Source organism: Coregonus clupeaformis, chromosome 1 (assembly GCF_020615455.1).
Source record: "Coregonus clupeaformis isolate EN_2021a chromosome 1, ASM2061545v1, whole genome shotgun sequence".
NCBI lineage: Eukaryota > Metazoa > Chordata > Actinopteri > Salmoniformes > Salmonidae > Coregonus > Coregonus clupeaformis.
The window spans coordinates 76,644,896-76,662,057 of NC_059192.1; the positions used below are offsets into that span (position 1 = coordinate 76,644,896).

A 17,162-nucleotide genomic window follows, 5' to 3' on the forward strand; every position below is an offset into this window, starting at 1 on the left:
TGGCATGTCATTAGTAAAGATTGAAAAAAGTAATGGGCCTAGACAGCTTCCCTGGGGAATTCCGATTATACCTGGATGATGTTGGAGAGGCTTCCATAAAAGAACGCCCTCTGTGTTCTGTTAGACAGGTAACTCTGTATCCACAAAATAGCAGGTGGAGTAAAGCTATAACCCATACATATTTCCAGCAGCAGACTATGATCGATAATGTCAAAAGACGCACTGAAGTCTAACAAAACAGCCCCCACAATCTTTTTATCATCAATTTCTCTCAGCCAATCATCAGTCATTTGTGTAAGTGCTGTGCTTGTTTAATGTCCTTCTCTATAAGCATGCTGAAAGTTTGTTGTCAATTTGTTTACTGTAAAATAGCATTGTATCTGGTCAAACACAATTTTTTCCAATAGTTTACTAAGGGTTGGTAATAGGCTAATTGGTCAGCTATTTGAGCCAATAAAGGGGGCTTTACTATGTTTAGGTAGTGGAATGACTTTTGCTTACCTCCTAGCCTGGGGGCAAACACATTCTAGTAGGCTTACATTGAAAATATGGCAAATAGGAGTGGCAATATCGTCCGCTATTATCCTCAGTAATTTTCCATCCAAGTTGTCAGGACCCGGTGGCTTGTCATTGTTGATAGACAACAATACTTTTTTCACCTCTTCCACACTCACTTTACGTATTCTGCTAAGTGGGTGGCTTGGCTGAACAGACTCATGGACTGACAGGTAATATCCTTTGGTTAGGTCATAAATCATACAGTACACCAGTAAATCATGTACATGTATAATAGATTACTCAAACATACACATAGAATGTATTTGAAAATCCATCAGAAATCCTATACAACCTACACGACTGCTTAGTGAGTTCGTTGTATAGATAGATAGATGCACCATATTTCTCTGTGACCACATGTACTGATCTCTGCGAGCCAATGTAAGGCACATAGAAAACAACACACACACACTCCCGACAACAACAACAAAAATATTTTTTTTAAACATTCAGTCGTCCGCTGGTATCATATGAACACACAACCTACAGTAAGCCATGGCAAAATGTGTAGATTTGCAGGAAATTAGCTTTAAAACTGCTAAATGTTCTCTCTGCCAAGAAGAGGGGTGTGAACAGTTTGAACAGTTTGGGGTCGCATAGGTTGCGAGGTGGGAGTTTGTTACTATGCCGATAAATGACGATATCCATACAGACCTTTTCCACCTAGGAAATGTGTCTGACCGGACCTTCTCAAATAGTACTTGAGTAGTCCTGCTCTATATGAAGGCTCCAGCTGAGCTCAGCTGTTAGTCGAGCTTACTACCCAGTTCTGCTTCAAAACACTTAGAGGAAAGGAAATGCAAGAGAGCAACCATATGACCCTCCATCAACTAAATAACAGCATGGCAGATGGTTCAGTTCTAAATAACAGCATGGCAGAGGGTTCAGTTCTTAATAACAGCATGGCAGAGGGTTCAGTTCTTAATAACAGCATGGCAGAGTGTTCAGTTCTTAATAACAGCATGGCAGAGTGTTCAGTTCTAAATAATAGCATGGCAGAGAGTTCAGTTCTAAATAACAGCATGGCAGAGGGTTCAGTTCTAAATAATAGCATGGCAGAGAGTTCAGTTCTAAATATCAGCATGGCAGAGGGTTCAGTTCTAAATAACAGCATGGCAGAGGGTTCAGTTCTAAATAACAGCATGGCAGAGGGTTTAGTTCTAAATAACAGCATGGCAGAGGGTTCAGTTCTCCTACGGAATATCAAAACAATGTCATGTTCCATGACTTCCTCTTTAACATACTCTGAAGTCCATCAGAAGGATGGATAGTTCCATTGACTCCTCCAACATTCTAAAATGTCATCCAGGCATGGTGTCAATTACATTATGATTCCCCACAGAAGGGTGATCAGGCTGTTATGCAAATGCCCTTTGCGTTATGATGGCGGTCCAATGAGAGATGATTCAGAGATATCATGGGAAACATAATGACCCGGTGACAAAGACGGAGCTATTTGCATTCATTAACTTCTATAATTTCCACACTGCTGTTATGTACCATGAGAAGGTGACTCCATAAGTTGTGTGCTTGCTCTACTTCCTATAGCTCTAGCAGAACATTAGCATCTGGGCTATACTCTAGTGCAGGGGTAGGCAACCCTGTTCCTGGAGTGTCGCAGGTACCGCATTATTTTGTTCCAACTAGGCCCTAAACCAGGGATGTGTTCAGTTCGCTTGAACGTTTGCTACGTTGCAGAACAGTTTGTACTGAACGACACGTTTTCCCAAAATGTTATTGAACAGACTTTGAGATACGTTTACGCCGTTCAGTGGGTGTGCCGGGAGGTGGCTTGAAGCAACGAGTGACATATTTAAAGGGCAGCGATGCATTTTCAACCCACAACCCAACCCTTCCCCGTTTTTTTCAACTGGTCATTCAGTACAGCGCCGTTTACGTTCAATTGAACGTTCTATTACGTTTTTATGTACTGAACGCAGCCCTGACCAACTGAGCTAATTGATCAGTTCAGTAATTGCCTAAATTCAACACACCTGGTCTTCTAGGTCGGTTAAATCAAAAACATGAAGTGCCTGCAGCACTCCAGCACCAGGGTTGCCTACCCCTGCTGTAGGTTATGTGATCTCATTCATGCTCTACCTCTCTCTCTTCTCGCTGATACGCATGCCCTCTATTCAGTAGCTTTCCATAGCTTTATCAATACATTCGAATCAGAATCACCTTTATTCGCCAAGTACATTTACACATACCCAGAATGTTACTTGGTGATATAGTGCTGCTACCAATACAACATATAGACGCAGAAATAGACAGAGGAATTTACACAAAGGTTACATACATAATATACAAAATAGATAAGTCGACATATAACTGTAGAGTATTAGGGAGTTTGCAGTGAGGAACATACAATGTACAGTATAAATAAGAGGTAGGGAGGCTCTGTGACGTAGTGCATCTAACAGGTCTTTCTAAAAAAAAAGTGACTAACACCCACTGATTCACCGGAAACTCCACATGTCCACACAATGACACTTTGAGCATCTTCCATGTCTCCAAGGCTCCACATTTTCCATTTGGACACATGTGTGTTAGTGCTAGTGCTGGCCCCTAGTCTCTGTGAGGAGCATGTTTATCCTGCATTAATCCCTTTCCTCTGCTTTTATCCACTACTTAATGTTGTTGTTTATCCTATGAATGTGTCATTCCCTTCAAAATCCCCCAATAGCATAATCCTTCTTGCTCTATTCCAGGATGAGGGGTATAAATACATAGGGATCAGGGTTTGAGTTACCATGGAGACACTGATTAATTAACGATGAAGACACTTTAATGGTTTTGCTGATGAAATGAGAAGGGGGTGGGGGAGGGGGAGGTGAGGAGGATGTTGGAAGAAAGACAAATCAAATCAAATCAAATTGTATTTGTCACACGCGCCGAATACAACAGGTGTAGACCTTGCAGTGAAATGCTTACTTACAAGCCCTTAACCAACAATGCAGTTTTAAGAAAGAATACCTAAAAAAAAGAAGAAATAAAGGTAACAAATAATTAAAGAGCAGCAGTAAAATAACAGTAGGGAGGCTATATACAGGGGGTACCGGTACTGAGTCAATGTGCGGGGGCACCGGTTAGTCGAGGTAATTGAGGTAATATGTACATGTAGGTAGAGTTATTAAAGTGACTATGCATAGATAATAAACAGAGTAGTAGCAGCGTAAAATAGGGGGTGGGGGTGGGGTGGGGGGGGCAATGCAAATAGTCCGGGTAGCCATGATTAGCTGTTCAGGAGTCTTATGGCTTGGGGGTAGAAGCTGTTTAGATGCCTCTTGGACCTAGACTTGGCACTCCGGTACCGCTTGCCGTGCGGTAGCAGAGAGACTAGGGTGGCTGGAGTCTTTGACAATTTTTAGGGCCTTCCTCTGACACCACCTGGTAAAGATGTCCTGGATGGCAGGAAGCTTGGCCCCAGTGATGTACTGGGCAATACGCACTACCCTCTGTAGTGCCTTGCGGTCGGAGGCTGAGCAGTTGCCATACTAGGCAGGGATGCAACCAGTCAGGATGCTCTCGATGGTGCAGCTGTAGAACCTTTTGAGGATCTGAGGACCCATGCCAAATCTTTTCAGTCTCCTTAGGGGGAATAGGCTTTGTCGTGCCCTCTTCACGACTGTCTTGGTGTGCTTGGACCATGTTAGTTTGTTGGTGATGTGGACACCAAGGAACTTGAAGCTCTCAACCTGTTCCACTACAGCCCTGTCAATGAGAATGGGGACGTGCTGGGCCAGTAACCAAAAGGTCACTGGTTCGAATCCCAGAGCCGAATAGGTGAAACATCTTTCTGTGTACTATTGAGCAAGGCACTTAACCCTAAGTTGCTCTGGATAAGAGCATCTGTAAAATTCCAACTTAGATAAGATGCGGCAATTTGTAATGTGGATAAACACATACTTTTTCTAAGGATAAAACACAGGACAACCATGATAAAGTTCCAGATTAATGAAATCATAACACCCAAAGTATTGACTGACTGTCTTGTCTCATGATGCCTGCCTCCCTGAAATGGTGCACAATTTAGGAGGGCCTTTACAATATTCAACTGATGAGGGAATACTGCCCTCTAACGTTCAGAAACTAAAAGTGGCTGTAGAAATGTTGTATTTACCGCTAGGTGGCGTCGCTTGACAGCCCTTTGAAAATTCCTTTATCCAATCTACGGTAAACGGAAATGACTTGCATGGAATGGGAGCTACAGCTTCCGTTGTCTTAGGGCGTTTTTTCAAGCTTAGCACCAGAGATTTTTGGGGTGGTGGCTGCTTGGTTTACAGGTTTGGAGTTCCACCAAGTTATTTGAGGACACTGATTTGAAGGAATTCTCCTAATTTACAAACTATCGCAACTTGGGCCCCCCAATCTAGGCTTCAAACCTTGTTTTTCCCCGTTGGGAAAACAAGTTCACTCAACAAAATAGTGATTTACCAGCTAACCGACAAGCTACAATTTGAGCTAGCTACTGTAGCTTGCTAGCTGAGAAAGGCGTCGATGCAGGCCATCAAGTGTGTTGTAGTGGGGGACGGGTAAGTTAAACCTACATTTGTTTAGCTAGTTAGGTATGTTTATAAAATGACGTCTTACAATATAAGTTATGATCTGGAATATAAATTATGTCAAAGTTAATTGTTTCTATTAGCCCACAGATTGCTTGTTAGCTTACTAGCTAATTGGTGACAACTGTTGTCACTGTTTCCAACTAGCTAATTAGCGTTAGCTAAGTTAGCTTGCTAACATTAGTCTGTAAACTTGTTGTGGCATGATAATTTAGCCTAACTAATTGTTACTTGATGGTAACTGTAATACATTCTCGTTTGCTGTTAGGACCAAGTTTCTTGTTAGGTTAAAATAAATAGTGGCTAGCGAGTGAGACTGCCGCTGTATGCACGGTTCTGTGTAACGTTAGTTATTATAAATGATCCATTCCCAGCAATCCTTTAGTGTCCGTCCTATCATCTGACTCAGAACAGAGATCACTCCTTGTTACTGCCTTGTATGATGATAAGTGACATTATTTGCTACAGGATTGGGTTTTAGATTATTTACTACCCTTTGCATAATTGAGAACGTATTATAAAGACTTGAGATGACCTGCTCTCTATCAGATATTTAACTCAATCTCTTTTAGTTTGTCTTTAGAAAGCTTCACTACTTAGAACTTTAATCTAAATATTTCTGGGAAATAGTAGTTTAACTGTCTGCTGCCTGTTGATAATAAACTCCAACATCAACCTTATTTAGGACATTGTTCCATTCTCTCTCTATGCTGGTAACATGTCCATATTGCCGAGAGAAACCCCAACATTGGAACACTACTGGATAATGCAGACATTCATTCATAGTTTAACTCATTGTCTCAAGTTGGCCAGTTACACCCGTCCAAGTTCTCCTTTCAGTTTTGAAATGGACATAAACAAAACTAAAGCGGTTTATTTCTCCTCCTCCTCATCCCTCCATCTCTCTCTCCTTCTCTCCTCCAGAGCTGTGGGGAAAACATGCCTGCTCATCAGCTACACCACCAACGCGTTTCCCGGGGAATACATCCCCACAGTGTAAGCACACACACTCTCTCTCCCACTCTCCCATCGCAGCAGGTGTCTTACGAATGACATGGAGAGTCTTGTCAGCAAAAATAAATGCTATGCCAGGGTCTAACTGATAATGCTTTAACCCTTCTCCCCTACACTAGAAACATAGTGCTGAATGTTCATGTTAGCATTCTATGTTAACATTTTATAATCAGAGGTGTGGTTGTTCAACTTTTTCCTGATGACTATATTTAGCCTGTAGAATCATTGAAATTTACTGGTTGCCATTATTTCCTGGTTGTGTGCTAATCACTTCCCTGATGATGTCATTGTGGCGTAACATGTATCTCTCCCTGCAGCTTTGACAACTACTCTGCCAATGTGATGGTCGATGGGAAACCAGTGAATCTGGGTCTATGGGATACAGCAGGACAGGAAGACTACGACAGGCTCAGACCACTGTCCTATCCACAGACGGTAAAACAACAGGAGAAATCTACTGTATTCAGCTCTGCATAAAGCATAAATCCCTACAACAGGGGTAGGCAACTAGATTCAGCCGTGGGCTGATTTTTGTCGCAGCGGATGGTCGGGAGGGCCGGAACACAACTATAATAATTTCTACACAGAAAATTGACCACAACTAAGCCCAAAAAGAGATTGTATTTCAAAATAACAATAATATCATACCTGTCTATTTTATTAGTGGGAATACCTGGGAACAGATTTCCTAAATTAAACTAATTTTTAGCTGAATTCCCCCCCCGAAAGAAATCGCTTGCGGCCCGGTTTTGACAACATTGTGAACAATATAACGCAAGTAATTCAGGGTGTTAGGGAAAGGCATATTGCATTGTGTTGCCAACATTGAGCATTTATTATGGCTCAGAGTCTGTATGGGGAGGAGAGTACAGCCCTCTGCCCATAGTACCAAAACAATGTCTGGAGCAGGCATTAAGGAAGTGAAAGAGTGCTCTGTCTGCCCCTTTGTCTGCCCTCATTCTGGGCTCTGTGACTCCTCCCACCAATTGACAGTGGTCAGTGTTCAGGGAAACTTTGTCCTCCTAGATAATAGCAGTGAATTGAGGACTGGTTCATAAACTCTTGTCTGTGTGGTTAGTTTGTACCATTCATAGCTACAAAACATTAGTCTCCATGAATTGTAACTGTCAGTTTTTTATCTTGTATAAATTATGCTGTTTGTTTCCTCTCAACAGGATGTGTTCTTGATTTGCTTCTCCCTTGTGAGTCCTGCCTCCTTTGAAAACGTCCGTGCCAAGGTGAGACGTTTTGTATTAAAGCATTAAGTTATCAACAGGGTCATTGCTTGAAAGGGTGGATTTTATCCACATACTCAAAACAACTGATGTATAGACTTGATAGGTAGGCCTCTAGTCTACAGTAACATACTGATCCTATCCTGACTGTCTTGTCCCTGTCCTCTGTAGTGGTACCCAGAGGTGAGACACCACTGCCCCAACACCCCCATCATCCTGGTGGGCACCAAGCTGGATCTGAGAGACGACAAGGACACCATCGAGAAGCTGAAGGAGAAGAAACTCACCCCCATCACCTACCCCCAGGGCCTGGCCATGGCCAAAGAGATTGGTTAGTTTACTAATGGTACTTAGTCCTGTCCAGGGGGTGTACTGTACATCAAGCTGCCTCACTACAAAAACAGGAGATAGACTAGTGTCCTGTCCAGGGGGTGTACTGTACATCAAGCTGCCTCACGCTACAGAAACAGGAGATCGGACAGGAGCCTATGGGCTCAAGGCTTACTTACTTAGGTCTTAGTAGTACTTTAGGGGCCTGTTTCCCGGACATAGAGTAAGCCTATTACTGGACTCTACACAGCAATGTCAATGGAGTTTCTCCATAGCTTAACCTGGATCTGCTCAGTGTAGTCATAGCTATTAGTCCATTTAGGATTTTAATGAATGAAATCCCTATTTGCTGTGATGTTGACTGCCAGCCTGTCTTATTCCTCTACAGGAGCAGTAAAGTACCTGGAATGCTCAGCCTTGACACAGCGCGGCCTTAAGACAGTGTTTGACGAAGCCATCCGGGCAGTCCTGTGCCCCCCACCCGTCAAGAAGAGGAAGAGGAAGTGCTCACTACTCTAAATGCCGCAGACAGGAAGAAGGAAGTCACGCTGCAGTCTTAGCGCACCTATTGGTTGGGGGAATTAAGAATAGGGTGGGGGAGTGTCTTAGGAGGAAGGGGGAGGATTCTACAAAAAGCATATGTATCCAGATGTTATTTTTTTCTCTCTCGTATTGTAATTAGTAAATACTACTTAAATATGATTGATATTATTAAATGAATATTAGAATAAACTATTCAGCTCTAGGAAGAAGGGGGTTGGACACGCCCTACATGTTTCCCCTACACTAAGAAATTCCTGCTGCCTTCAAAAATGTAGCTTTTTATTTTTTGGGAAAGTGTTCCTGGAAGATAATACTAATTGCTCTTTTCAATTTCGGTCTCTTTCCACTCTTCTCAAGAGTCCATATTGTTTGTTTACAGACTTCAATGAATTGTGTAGAATTGAGGTGTTGCCAAAATTCCTACTGCATATAACGGTCATCACTTTCTAGGGGCTCCGTGGACACTACATGGAATGATTTCTTGTTTTTTCTCCTGTACAATGTGTGCGACCGTAATTTGCTAAATCTTGACAGAACGGTTTATAGCTCAAGAGAAATCTAAATAAACTTTTTTTTTTATCATAATCGTTGTAATAGCTGTTAAGTTCTATAATCATAGTCAATGTAGATCAAGTGAGTTTAGATCAATCATTTCCCCTCAGGTGAAATTTATCCACCTTCGAATACATTGTCAAAACAACTGAAGTCAGTCATGATTAATAGCTATCACTTTATACCTAGGTGGATTAAATGCTTATTAGATCAATCTAAATCTCCACTTGTTGTACTTGGTGCTCCCCCTTGGTCTGAGAAAATATCCAGTATTTTACATTCTACAGGTGTCTAGACTAGAGCCTGACCCAGGTGTATAGGAGAACCTGACCCAGGTGTACAGGAGAACCTGACCCAGGAGTGTAGGAGAACCTGACCCAGGTGTATAGGAGAACCTGCTAGAAAAAGGATGGAGAATGTTTTTTTTTATCAGACTTTTATTTAGATGGATCCCTCTTGTTGGATTAAACAACAGTTTCAAACCGTGAGTGTTACTGTACGTAAATACATCCATTTGTACGAGTATTGTCAGTAATGAAACTGTACTGCGTAGTCCACCAGCTTTACACTCCAGACACCTGCACGCGCCATGACCTTCTCGTTATAGGCCTTGTTTGTTGTATGGTAGAATCTAGGCCTGTATTCAATGTCATTCCCTTTTAACGGATTCTGTCAGCAGTTGCCATCTATCTAGACCTTTTTAACGTCTAGTTCAAGTGTGAAGAATCTGGAGTTTGCTACTCGAAAGGTAGTTGTTGCTGACTTGTTTTAACATCAAGCTTTGTCATTAACATGATGCTATGTAAACGTTACTGTGGGATTTTTTTCATCACAGCTACCTATTACTGTATCACTAAACTATGAGCAATTTAATAGTGTTCAGAAGAAGACTATGTATTTTACAGTAGCTTCTAATGGCTGTACTTACATTTAACATTTTAGTCATTTAGCAGACGCTCCAGAGTGACTTACAGGAGCAATTAGGGTTAAGTGCCTTGCTCAAGGGCACATCGACAGATTTGTCACCTAGTCGGCTCGGGGATTAGAACCAGCGACCTTTCGGTTACTGGCACAACACTCTTAACCACTAAGCTACCTGTACAGTAGTTCAGTGATATTCAGTTCAGTAACAGTGACTATTTTCAAAGTACTCTTTATTTTTGACTGAGTGAGAGGCTGTTGCTCTGAGGTATTACCAGTGTACTAATGAATGGCACAATGAGAGAAAGGATACTTGATTTTTCTTCTGGTTTTATTTGGAAATGATAATAGTGGTTAATCTGCTGAAAAAAAAAAAAAAAAAACAAATAAAATCTTTTAAAATCTTTGCCTGTTGTCAGCTTTTTAAATTCTGCTGTGTGGCTGTAGGAATGTTTAAACCTCTTTCCACCCACTCCCTTAAAACAAAACAGGGGTATACTACAATGCAAGATCAAGTAGTTTGCTAGCTAACTTACCTAAATATTCAGAAATCACTTTTTTTTATGAGCTTGAAATGGGCATGGTCTACTTAACTCCACAACCAAAAACACATATCTAAATGTAGCTTTCTTTATGAACTAGAAAATAAAGTTTTTTTCTGGTTGTTTATCAAAGTTAGATGGCTAACTAATTGATCCTGCTTTGTAGTATACCCACCAGGTGGGAATGTACAGTATATTTGGAAAGTATTCAGACCCCTTCCCCTTTCCCACATTTTGTTATGTTACAGCCTTATTCTAAAATGGATACAATTATTTTTTCACCTCATAAACACACAATACCCCATAATGACACAGTGAAAACAGGTTTTTAATTTTTTGTGAAAATGTATAAAAAAATCTAAAAAATATTTACACAGGTATTCAGACCCAATTCAATTGATTGGACATGATTTGAAAAGGCACACACCTCTCTATACAAGGTCCCACAGTTAACAGTGCATGTCAAAGCAAAAACCAAGCCATGATGTTGAAGGATTTGTTTGTAGAGCGCCGAGACAGGATTGTGTTGAGGCACAGATCTGGGGATTGGTAAAAATTCTGCAGCATTGAAGGTCCCCAAGAACACAGTGGCCTCCATCATTCTTAAATGGAAGAAGTTTGGAACCACCAAGACTCTTCCTAGAGCTGACCGCCCGGCCAAACTGTGCAATCGGGGGAGAAGGGCCTTGGTCAGGGAGGTGACCAAGAACACGATGGTCCCTCTGACAGAGCTCCAGAGTTCCTCTGTGGCGATGGGAGAACCTTCCAGAAGGACAACCATCTCTGCAGCAATCCACCAATCAGGCCTTTATGGTAGAATGGCCAGATGGAAGCCACTCCTCAGTAAAAGGTATATGACAGCCCGCTTGGAGTTTGCCAAACGGCACCTAAAGGACTCTCAGACCATGAGAAACAAGATTCTCTGGTCTGAGAGGTTGAGAGCTTCAAGTTTCTTGGTGTCCACATCACCAACAAACTATCATGGTCCAAACACACCATGACAGTCGTGAAGAGGGCACGACAAAACCTATTTCCCCTCAGGAGACTGAAAAGATTTGGCATGGGTCCTCAGATCCTCAAAAAGTTATACAGCTGCACCATTGAGAGCATCCTGACTGGTTGCATCACCGCCTGGTATGGCAACTGCTCGGCCTCCGACCGCAAGGCACTACAGAGGGTAGTGCGTACGGCCCAGTGCATCACTGGGGCCAAGCTTCCTGCCATCCAGGACCTCTATACCAGACGGTGTCAGAGGAAGGCCCTAAAAATTGCCAAAGACTCCAGCCACCCTAGTCATAGACTGTTCTCTCTGCTACCGCACGGCAAGCGGTACCGGAGCGCCAAGTCTAGGTCCAAAAGGCTTCTTAACAGCTTCTACCCCCAAGCCATAAGACTCATGACCAGCTAATCATGGCTACCCAGACTATTTGCATTGCACCCCCACCCCCTCTTTTACGCTGCTGCTACTACTGTTATTTTATTTTATTGCTGCTCTTTAATTATTTGCTATTTTTTACTTAACCCATTTTACATTTTTCTTAAAAACTGCATTGTTGGTTAAGGGATTGTAAGTAAGCATTTCACTGTAAGGTCTACACCTGTTGTATTCGGCGTATGTGGCAAATAAAATGTGATTTGATGAAACCAATATTGAACTCTTTGGCCTGAATGCCAAGCGTCACATCTGGAGGAAACCTGGCACCATCCCTACGGTGAAGCATGGTGGTGGCTGCATCATGCTGTGGGGATGTTCTTCAGCGGCAGGGACTGGGAGACTAGTCAGGATCGAGGGAAAGATTAACAGAGCAAAGTACAGAGAGATCCTTGATGAAAACCTGCTCCAGAGCGCTCAGGACCTCAGACTGGGGGCGAAGATCCACCTTCCAACAGGACAACGACCCTAAGCACACAACCAAGACAACGCATGTGTGGCTTCGGGACAAGTCTCTGAACGTCCTTGAGTGGCCCAGCCAGAGCCCGGACTTGAACCCGATTGAACATCTCTGGAGAGACCTGAAAATAGCTGTGCAGCAACGCTCCCCATCCAACTTGACAGAGTTTGAGAGGAACTGCAGAGAAGAATGGGGAAAAACTCCCCAAATATAGGTGTGCCAAGCTTGTAGCGTCATACCCAAAAAGACTTGAGGCTGTCATCACAAAGGTGCTTCAACAAAGTACTGAGTAAAGGGTCTGAATACTTTTGTAAATGTGATATTTCTCTTTTTTATTTTTAATAACTTAGCAACCTGTTTTTGCATTGACATTATGGGTTATTGTGTGTAATTTCTGGGATCTTCTATTTCAGCTCATGAAACATCTTGACATGTTGCGTTTATATTTTTGTTCAGTGTATATATCTTCACACATCTTAAGTCAAGGCATGGCACTATCGTCTTCAGTCAGGAGCCTCCTCACCTGCCACATGGGCACCAGGCTTGACCCACTGGCCAAAGAGCAATGGTTCACTGGCCCCAGTCACAGTGGCGTCTGCCTCACAGTGTAACAGGACCGGCTAAAACTCTCCACCGACTCTATCCTCCTGTTCCACACAGACCTGTAGGAGAGGCACAAATCCAATGTGATCTCTCTATGGCCTTTCATATTGTACGTAGCTACAATACCAGTGGGCCTCTCTAATAACCCATTCAGAAACACTGAATCACTCTGGTACCTCTTTAATGGAGAAGGTTTCTGTGAAGACGTAGTGGCTGAGGGCCTGATGTCCAGCTCCCAGTATGGTCAACACCTCTGACTGGGCTGGCATCAACAGCTGGACGGTTCCAAACATTCCAGTTAGAACAAAAAGTTGCCAGGTAGTGAGGAATCATTCCAATGAAGAGTGTATGCACGCCCTCTGCGGCTACATGGAGGGCCTTTGTCAGAAATAGCAGAAACCTTTGGCTGTGATGACATCCCCATCCATGACCAGCAAATGTCAACCACATTGAGACCTCTTATAACCAGCTGTGTGCTGTTAAATCCTTTGACGGCTTTTGTCTGATTGTGACAAATAACATCTAATGGCCACTGTTCAATGGTCGTAGCCATACTCAGAATCAAACAGCAACACTGTGGCTTGAGTTGATGGCAGAGTTGACCCATTCTCCCGGTTGTAGAAACACCACCTTAGTGCACAGGAGGTCTTCATGCACCAACCCCAGGAATCTGTCCGGACCATTTTTGGAACAGTATTACTAAATTACCCGACCAACGAGGATCGGGATTGAATGAATAAACGGGACCGTACTATAAACAGGCTGGATCACTTCTGCACTGTCCCATTTGGAAAACTTCCCCTGCTACTTCAACAAGCAAGATCAAATCAAGATCACAATCCTTCAACCTCATCATGCCGTATAATAACGGGTGACTCAGCCACAGTGGCCAAAACCTTTGCTAAACTCAAGCGTGCAGACAGTTTATGATCACCGATGTGAGTACAAAAGTTTACAAATGTAATCTCACTATTACCTAAAATGATTGCTGCGCCGAGGCTGCGTTCAAGACACCAAATGGTTGTGTGAACATGTTCTTTAAAAATGCTCCACAGAACTTCAATGGGCACATTTTGATTCTGCCGAGTCAACTTATGAGGGTCCCCTAAAATATTCTATCATCCTCTGGTTTAGTTGGTTCATCCCTCCATCTCAGGTTCTCAACCAATTTCTCTTGCATACAGTATTGTTATACTGTAATAGTCTTCTGGCACTTACAATGGAAGAATACAAATACAGACCAACACAATGAGCAAAAATAAACTCATGTTTTATCACAAAACACAAGAGTGAATGACATAACACATGGACATTTATACATTCTTTGTATGTCCCTGACGAAAGTAAAATAGATACATGTACACAACATGTCTCTCCCAAAAACAATTTGACTATCAAATAGACATCATTCAACTCCCTGATAGTCTCTCAGACTATCCAATACAAACAGAGAGCAGAGAAGTAACCAGATCAGACCAGCAGTCTCTCAATGGCCATCTGGGTAGACTGGATCTGGGGCTTCAGCTGAGAACCCTCCTTGATGGTGACGGAGGTGGCGATGACCGGGCGGGAGACCCCACAGGCACGCCCCAGGGCCTGCTTGGAGCGCACAAACACGTAGGGGACGTTCTTGTCCTCGCAGAGCAGCGGCAGGTGGAGGATGATCTCCAGTGGCTCAGCATCAGCAGCCATCACAATGAACTCGGAGATACCACGGTTCAATGTCTTGGTGGCTGGAAGAGGATAAACAAGATTCAAGGGTTAGTGACATGTCTTTGATAGATTATAGTGTAGAATGAGAACTCCATAGATAACTTTTGTAGTGATTAAGGTGGTATTCTGAGTGGGATTTGAACCAGCTAGTCAGTGGTCAGAGATCAAGCACACAACCTCCTGCGCCAATCTGGACTCCGGGGTAGAAGTAACATAGTAAATGAAAATCCGGGACACTCAAATTAGTATGTTACGTTGGTATGGTATGTATTAATTTGTGGATGTCCATCCATTTCATACGATATGTTACGAATTTGCAATGCGTATGTTACAAATTCCAATTTGTTGTGCCTAACATTAGCCAGGCTAGGGGGTAAATGTTATGTTAAAGCTAGCAGTTAGGTTAGGGTTAACCCAATATTGGACTAATGGAGCGCACGTTACTCCTTAAGGCGTCCGCATGCTTCCCATCTGAAACAGTTCAGAACAGTTTGTGCATATATTATGACAACATTTAGTGAAATTTGAATGTTTTGCCTTCCAGCAAGAAGTACCGAAGTCTATGCCCCGTCGGTGATTGGTCAACAGTAGGGATTCTTCAATGAAGTGTTGTCATTCAACAATAGAACATTTGCATGAAAACTAGTCTAACTTGAGAAATACTGCAAACATCCTAGTTAGATGTACAATTGCATGACAAAGATCTCCTCTGCAAAAAAATTCAATGAATGACAGATTTGAGTTTAGATTAATTCCATTGAGGAAGTGTATACTGGCTAAGGCATCTCAAGATGGACAAACAGTACATTGCCACTCAGTTTTCAAGCGAAGGTCTATTCAAGCGAAGGTTAAAGGTACGCGAGCACACTCGTTCGGTTCACGTAGCTGAGTTCGGCTAGGTGCCAGCCGAACCGAAGCATGCGGAAGCCTTTAGTTCAAGGACCTTACATGTTCAGCTTAAAGGGCGAATTGGCTCTGGAAGCCAGAACCTCAATCTAAACGTGAATCGATTCTAAATTACAGTATGGTTCTAGAAATATAAGTCCCCCTTTCATATCACATCAAAATAATTTCACAAACGCTAAATACATACTTACTGTACACTGTTTTAACACAGTTGCAGCCGACAGTATCTTTCAGTGACAACACATTTGTGTCATCCAGCCTCCATTTACACAGGTGTTCGGAGATGCAGATAGCTAATTAGCACAGGTAGTCGACTAGGTGCCGTCTGTTTTCCGTAAACTAACGCAGCAACATGGAAATATGGCATAGTAGGAATCCTAACCCTATAAAAAGGTGTGCATCAATTTAACCTTTATTTTTTAGCCGATATGAAAGCTAAGGTCCTTATGCTTCCAAAACCGTCCCGCAAGCGATGCGTGTTAATGTTCAGACCTAGCTCTTAACAAAACTCCCCTCTAGAGTCATGCTCAAGGGCTAGGTTAGGGTTAGCCATCATGCTAACTAGTTGCAAAGTAGTTAAAAAGTAGTAAGTAGTTGCTAAATAGCTACAATGCTAAAGTTGTCAGTCATGACATTCAAACGCACAACCTTTGGGTTGTTTCAAGTTACAATGTCACATGCACAAGTACAGTGACATGCCTTTCATGCAAGCTCTAAACTCAACAATACAGTCATCAATAACAATGTAATACTAAAAATGACATAAGGTAGAACAAGCTAGACTTTCACGTTATGCCCACTCATCCACCCTCCTTTCATTTTTGCCTTAAGTAACCTGTCTTATGTAACCATACCAAACGTAACATGACATACTAATTTTCGTGTACTGTTACGTTTAGTCTATGAGACCAGCTTGCCTGTGCTGTGCCATAGGGCCAGATGTCTTGGAAGCTGGTATAACGCTTCTCGCAGAAAGGATAGAGTACATTTCCCATTTATGATCGATATATTACCAATTGGGTATTAATCATTATTACAGATTCCCTCACCCTCATTGGCCCCTTTCCTCAACTGTTTGTAGTTTGAGGCTTGCTGCACGAGGTCCAGGATGGTTTTGGACAGTGTGGCGTCGGCCAGGGGGTAGGCCTTCGGATTCACTTCGGCTTCAGTCTGAGAAGAAACACAAAACAGTTAGATGTAGAAACTGACTAGCAGAGAACGAAACAACGCTATCCTTATCAATTAGCTAACTACGATACTACCGGTATTAGCTAGCAATGCTAACTGAAGCCGTTTATTCAAACACTTACCATGATTACTTCCGTGTATTTCTGATATTTCTCCTCTCGGCGAATGCTTCACGGAGGACTACGCCGCCTGCGATTGAGGTTTTGGGAAATTCAAAAAATAAATATTTCTGTAGCTACAACAGTTTGTGTTCTCAAAAGCTCGAGGAACTTCTACATGCCACTACTTTGTAACAATTATAGCTCAGTGGTAACAAACAACACGTGTTATATTGAGTATGGAACGCATGCGTATATGAGGGCTTTGCTCGCTAAACTGGACAGGAAGTGCGTTGTTTGAGCCAAAATTGTCCCTGTCCCGCCCATGTTCTCCTTTTTGCTTTGGTTTTGTTTCCACAGCCAGTAGCCACAGTTATTTTCCATTGAATTAACGATGCATGTTGTGCATTTTCACGAAATGTGGAATATATATGTAGAACCCTGCAGGATAGATAAAGAGCTGTTTTGTACATTTTAAAAGGTGTACCATTGGACAGTAGGT

General features: G+C 42.5%; 2 protein-coding genes across 2 annotated transcripts; one reads left to right on the top strand and one right to left on the bottom strand.

Annotated features, from left to right (window-relative positions):
- Positions 1-4,790: 4,790 nt before the first annotated feature.
- On the top strand, positions 4,791-10,125 carry LOC121577599 (ras-related C3 botulinum toxin substrate 1). The gene is made up of 6 exons (XM_041891335.2): positions 4,791-5,093; positions 6,048-6,119; positions 6,455-6,572; positions 7,313-7,375; positions 7,544-7,703; positions 8,091-10,125. Exons 1-6 carry the CDS (start codon positions 5,059-5,061, stop codon positions 8,219-8,221), a joined length of 579 nt encoding a protein of 192 aa, XP_041747269.1. The 5' UTR covers positions 4,791-5,058; the 3' UTR covers positions 8,222-10,125.
- A 3,883-nt stretch (positions 10,126-14,008) lies between these two features.
- LOC121577647 (NHP2-like protein 1) lies at positions 14,009-16,932 on the bottom strand. The gene is made up of 3 exons (XM_041891413.2): positions 16,685-16,932; positions 16,424-16,544; positions 14,009-14,488 (listed from the first exon to the last, which is right to left on the bottom strand). The coding sequence occupies exons 1-3, from the start codon at positions 16,685-16,687 to the stop codon at positions 14,226-14,228; spliced, it is 387 nt and encodes a 128-aa protein (XP_041747347.1). The 5' UTR covers positions 16,688-16,932; the 3' UTR covers positions 14,009-14,225.
- Between the last annotated feature and the right edge of the window lie 230 nt (positions 16,933-17,162).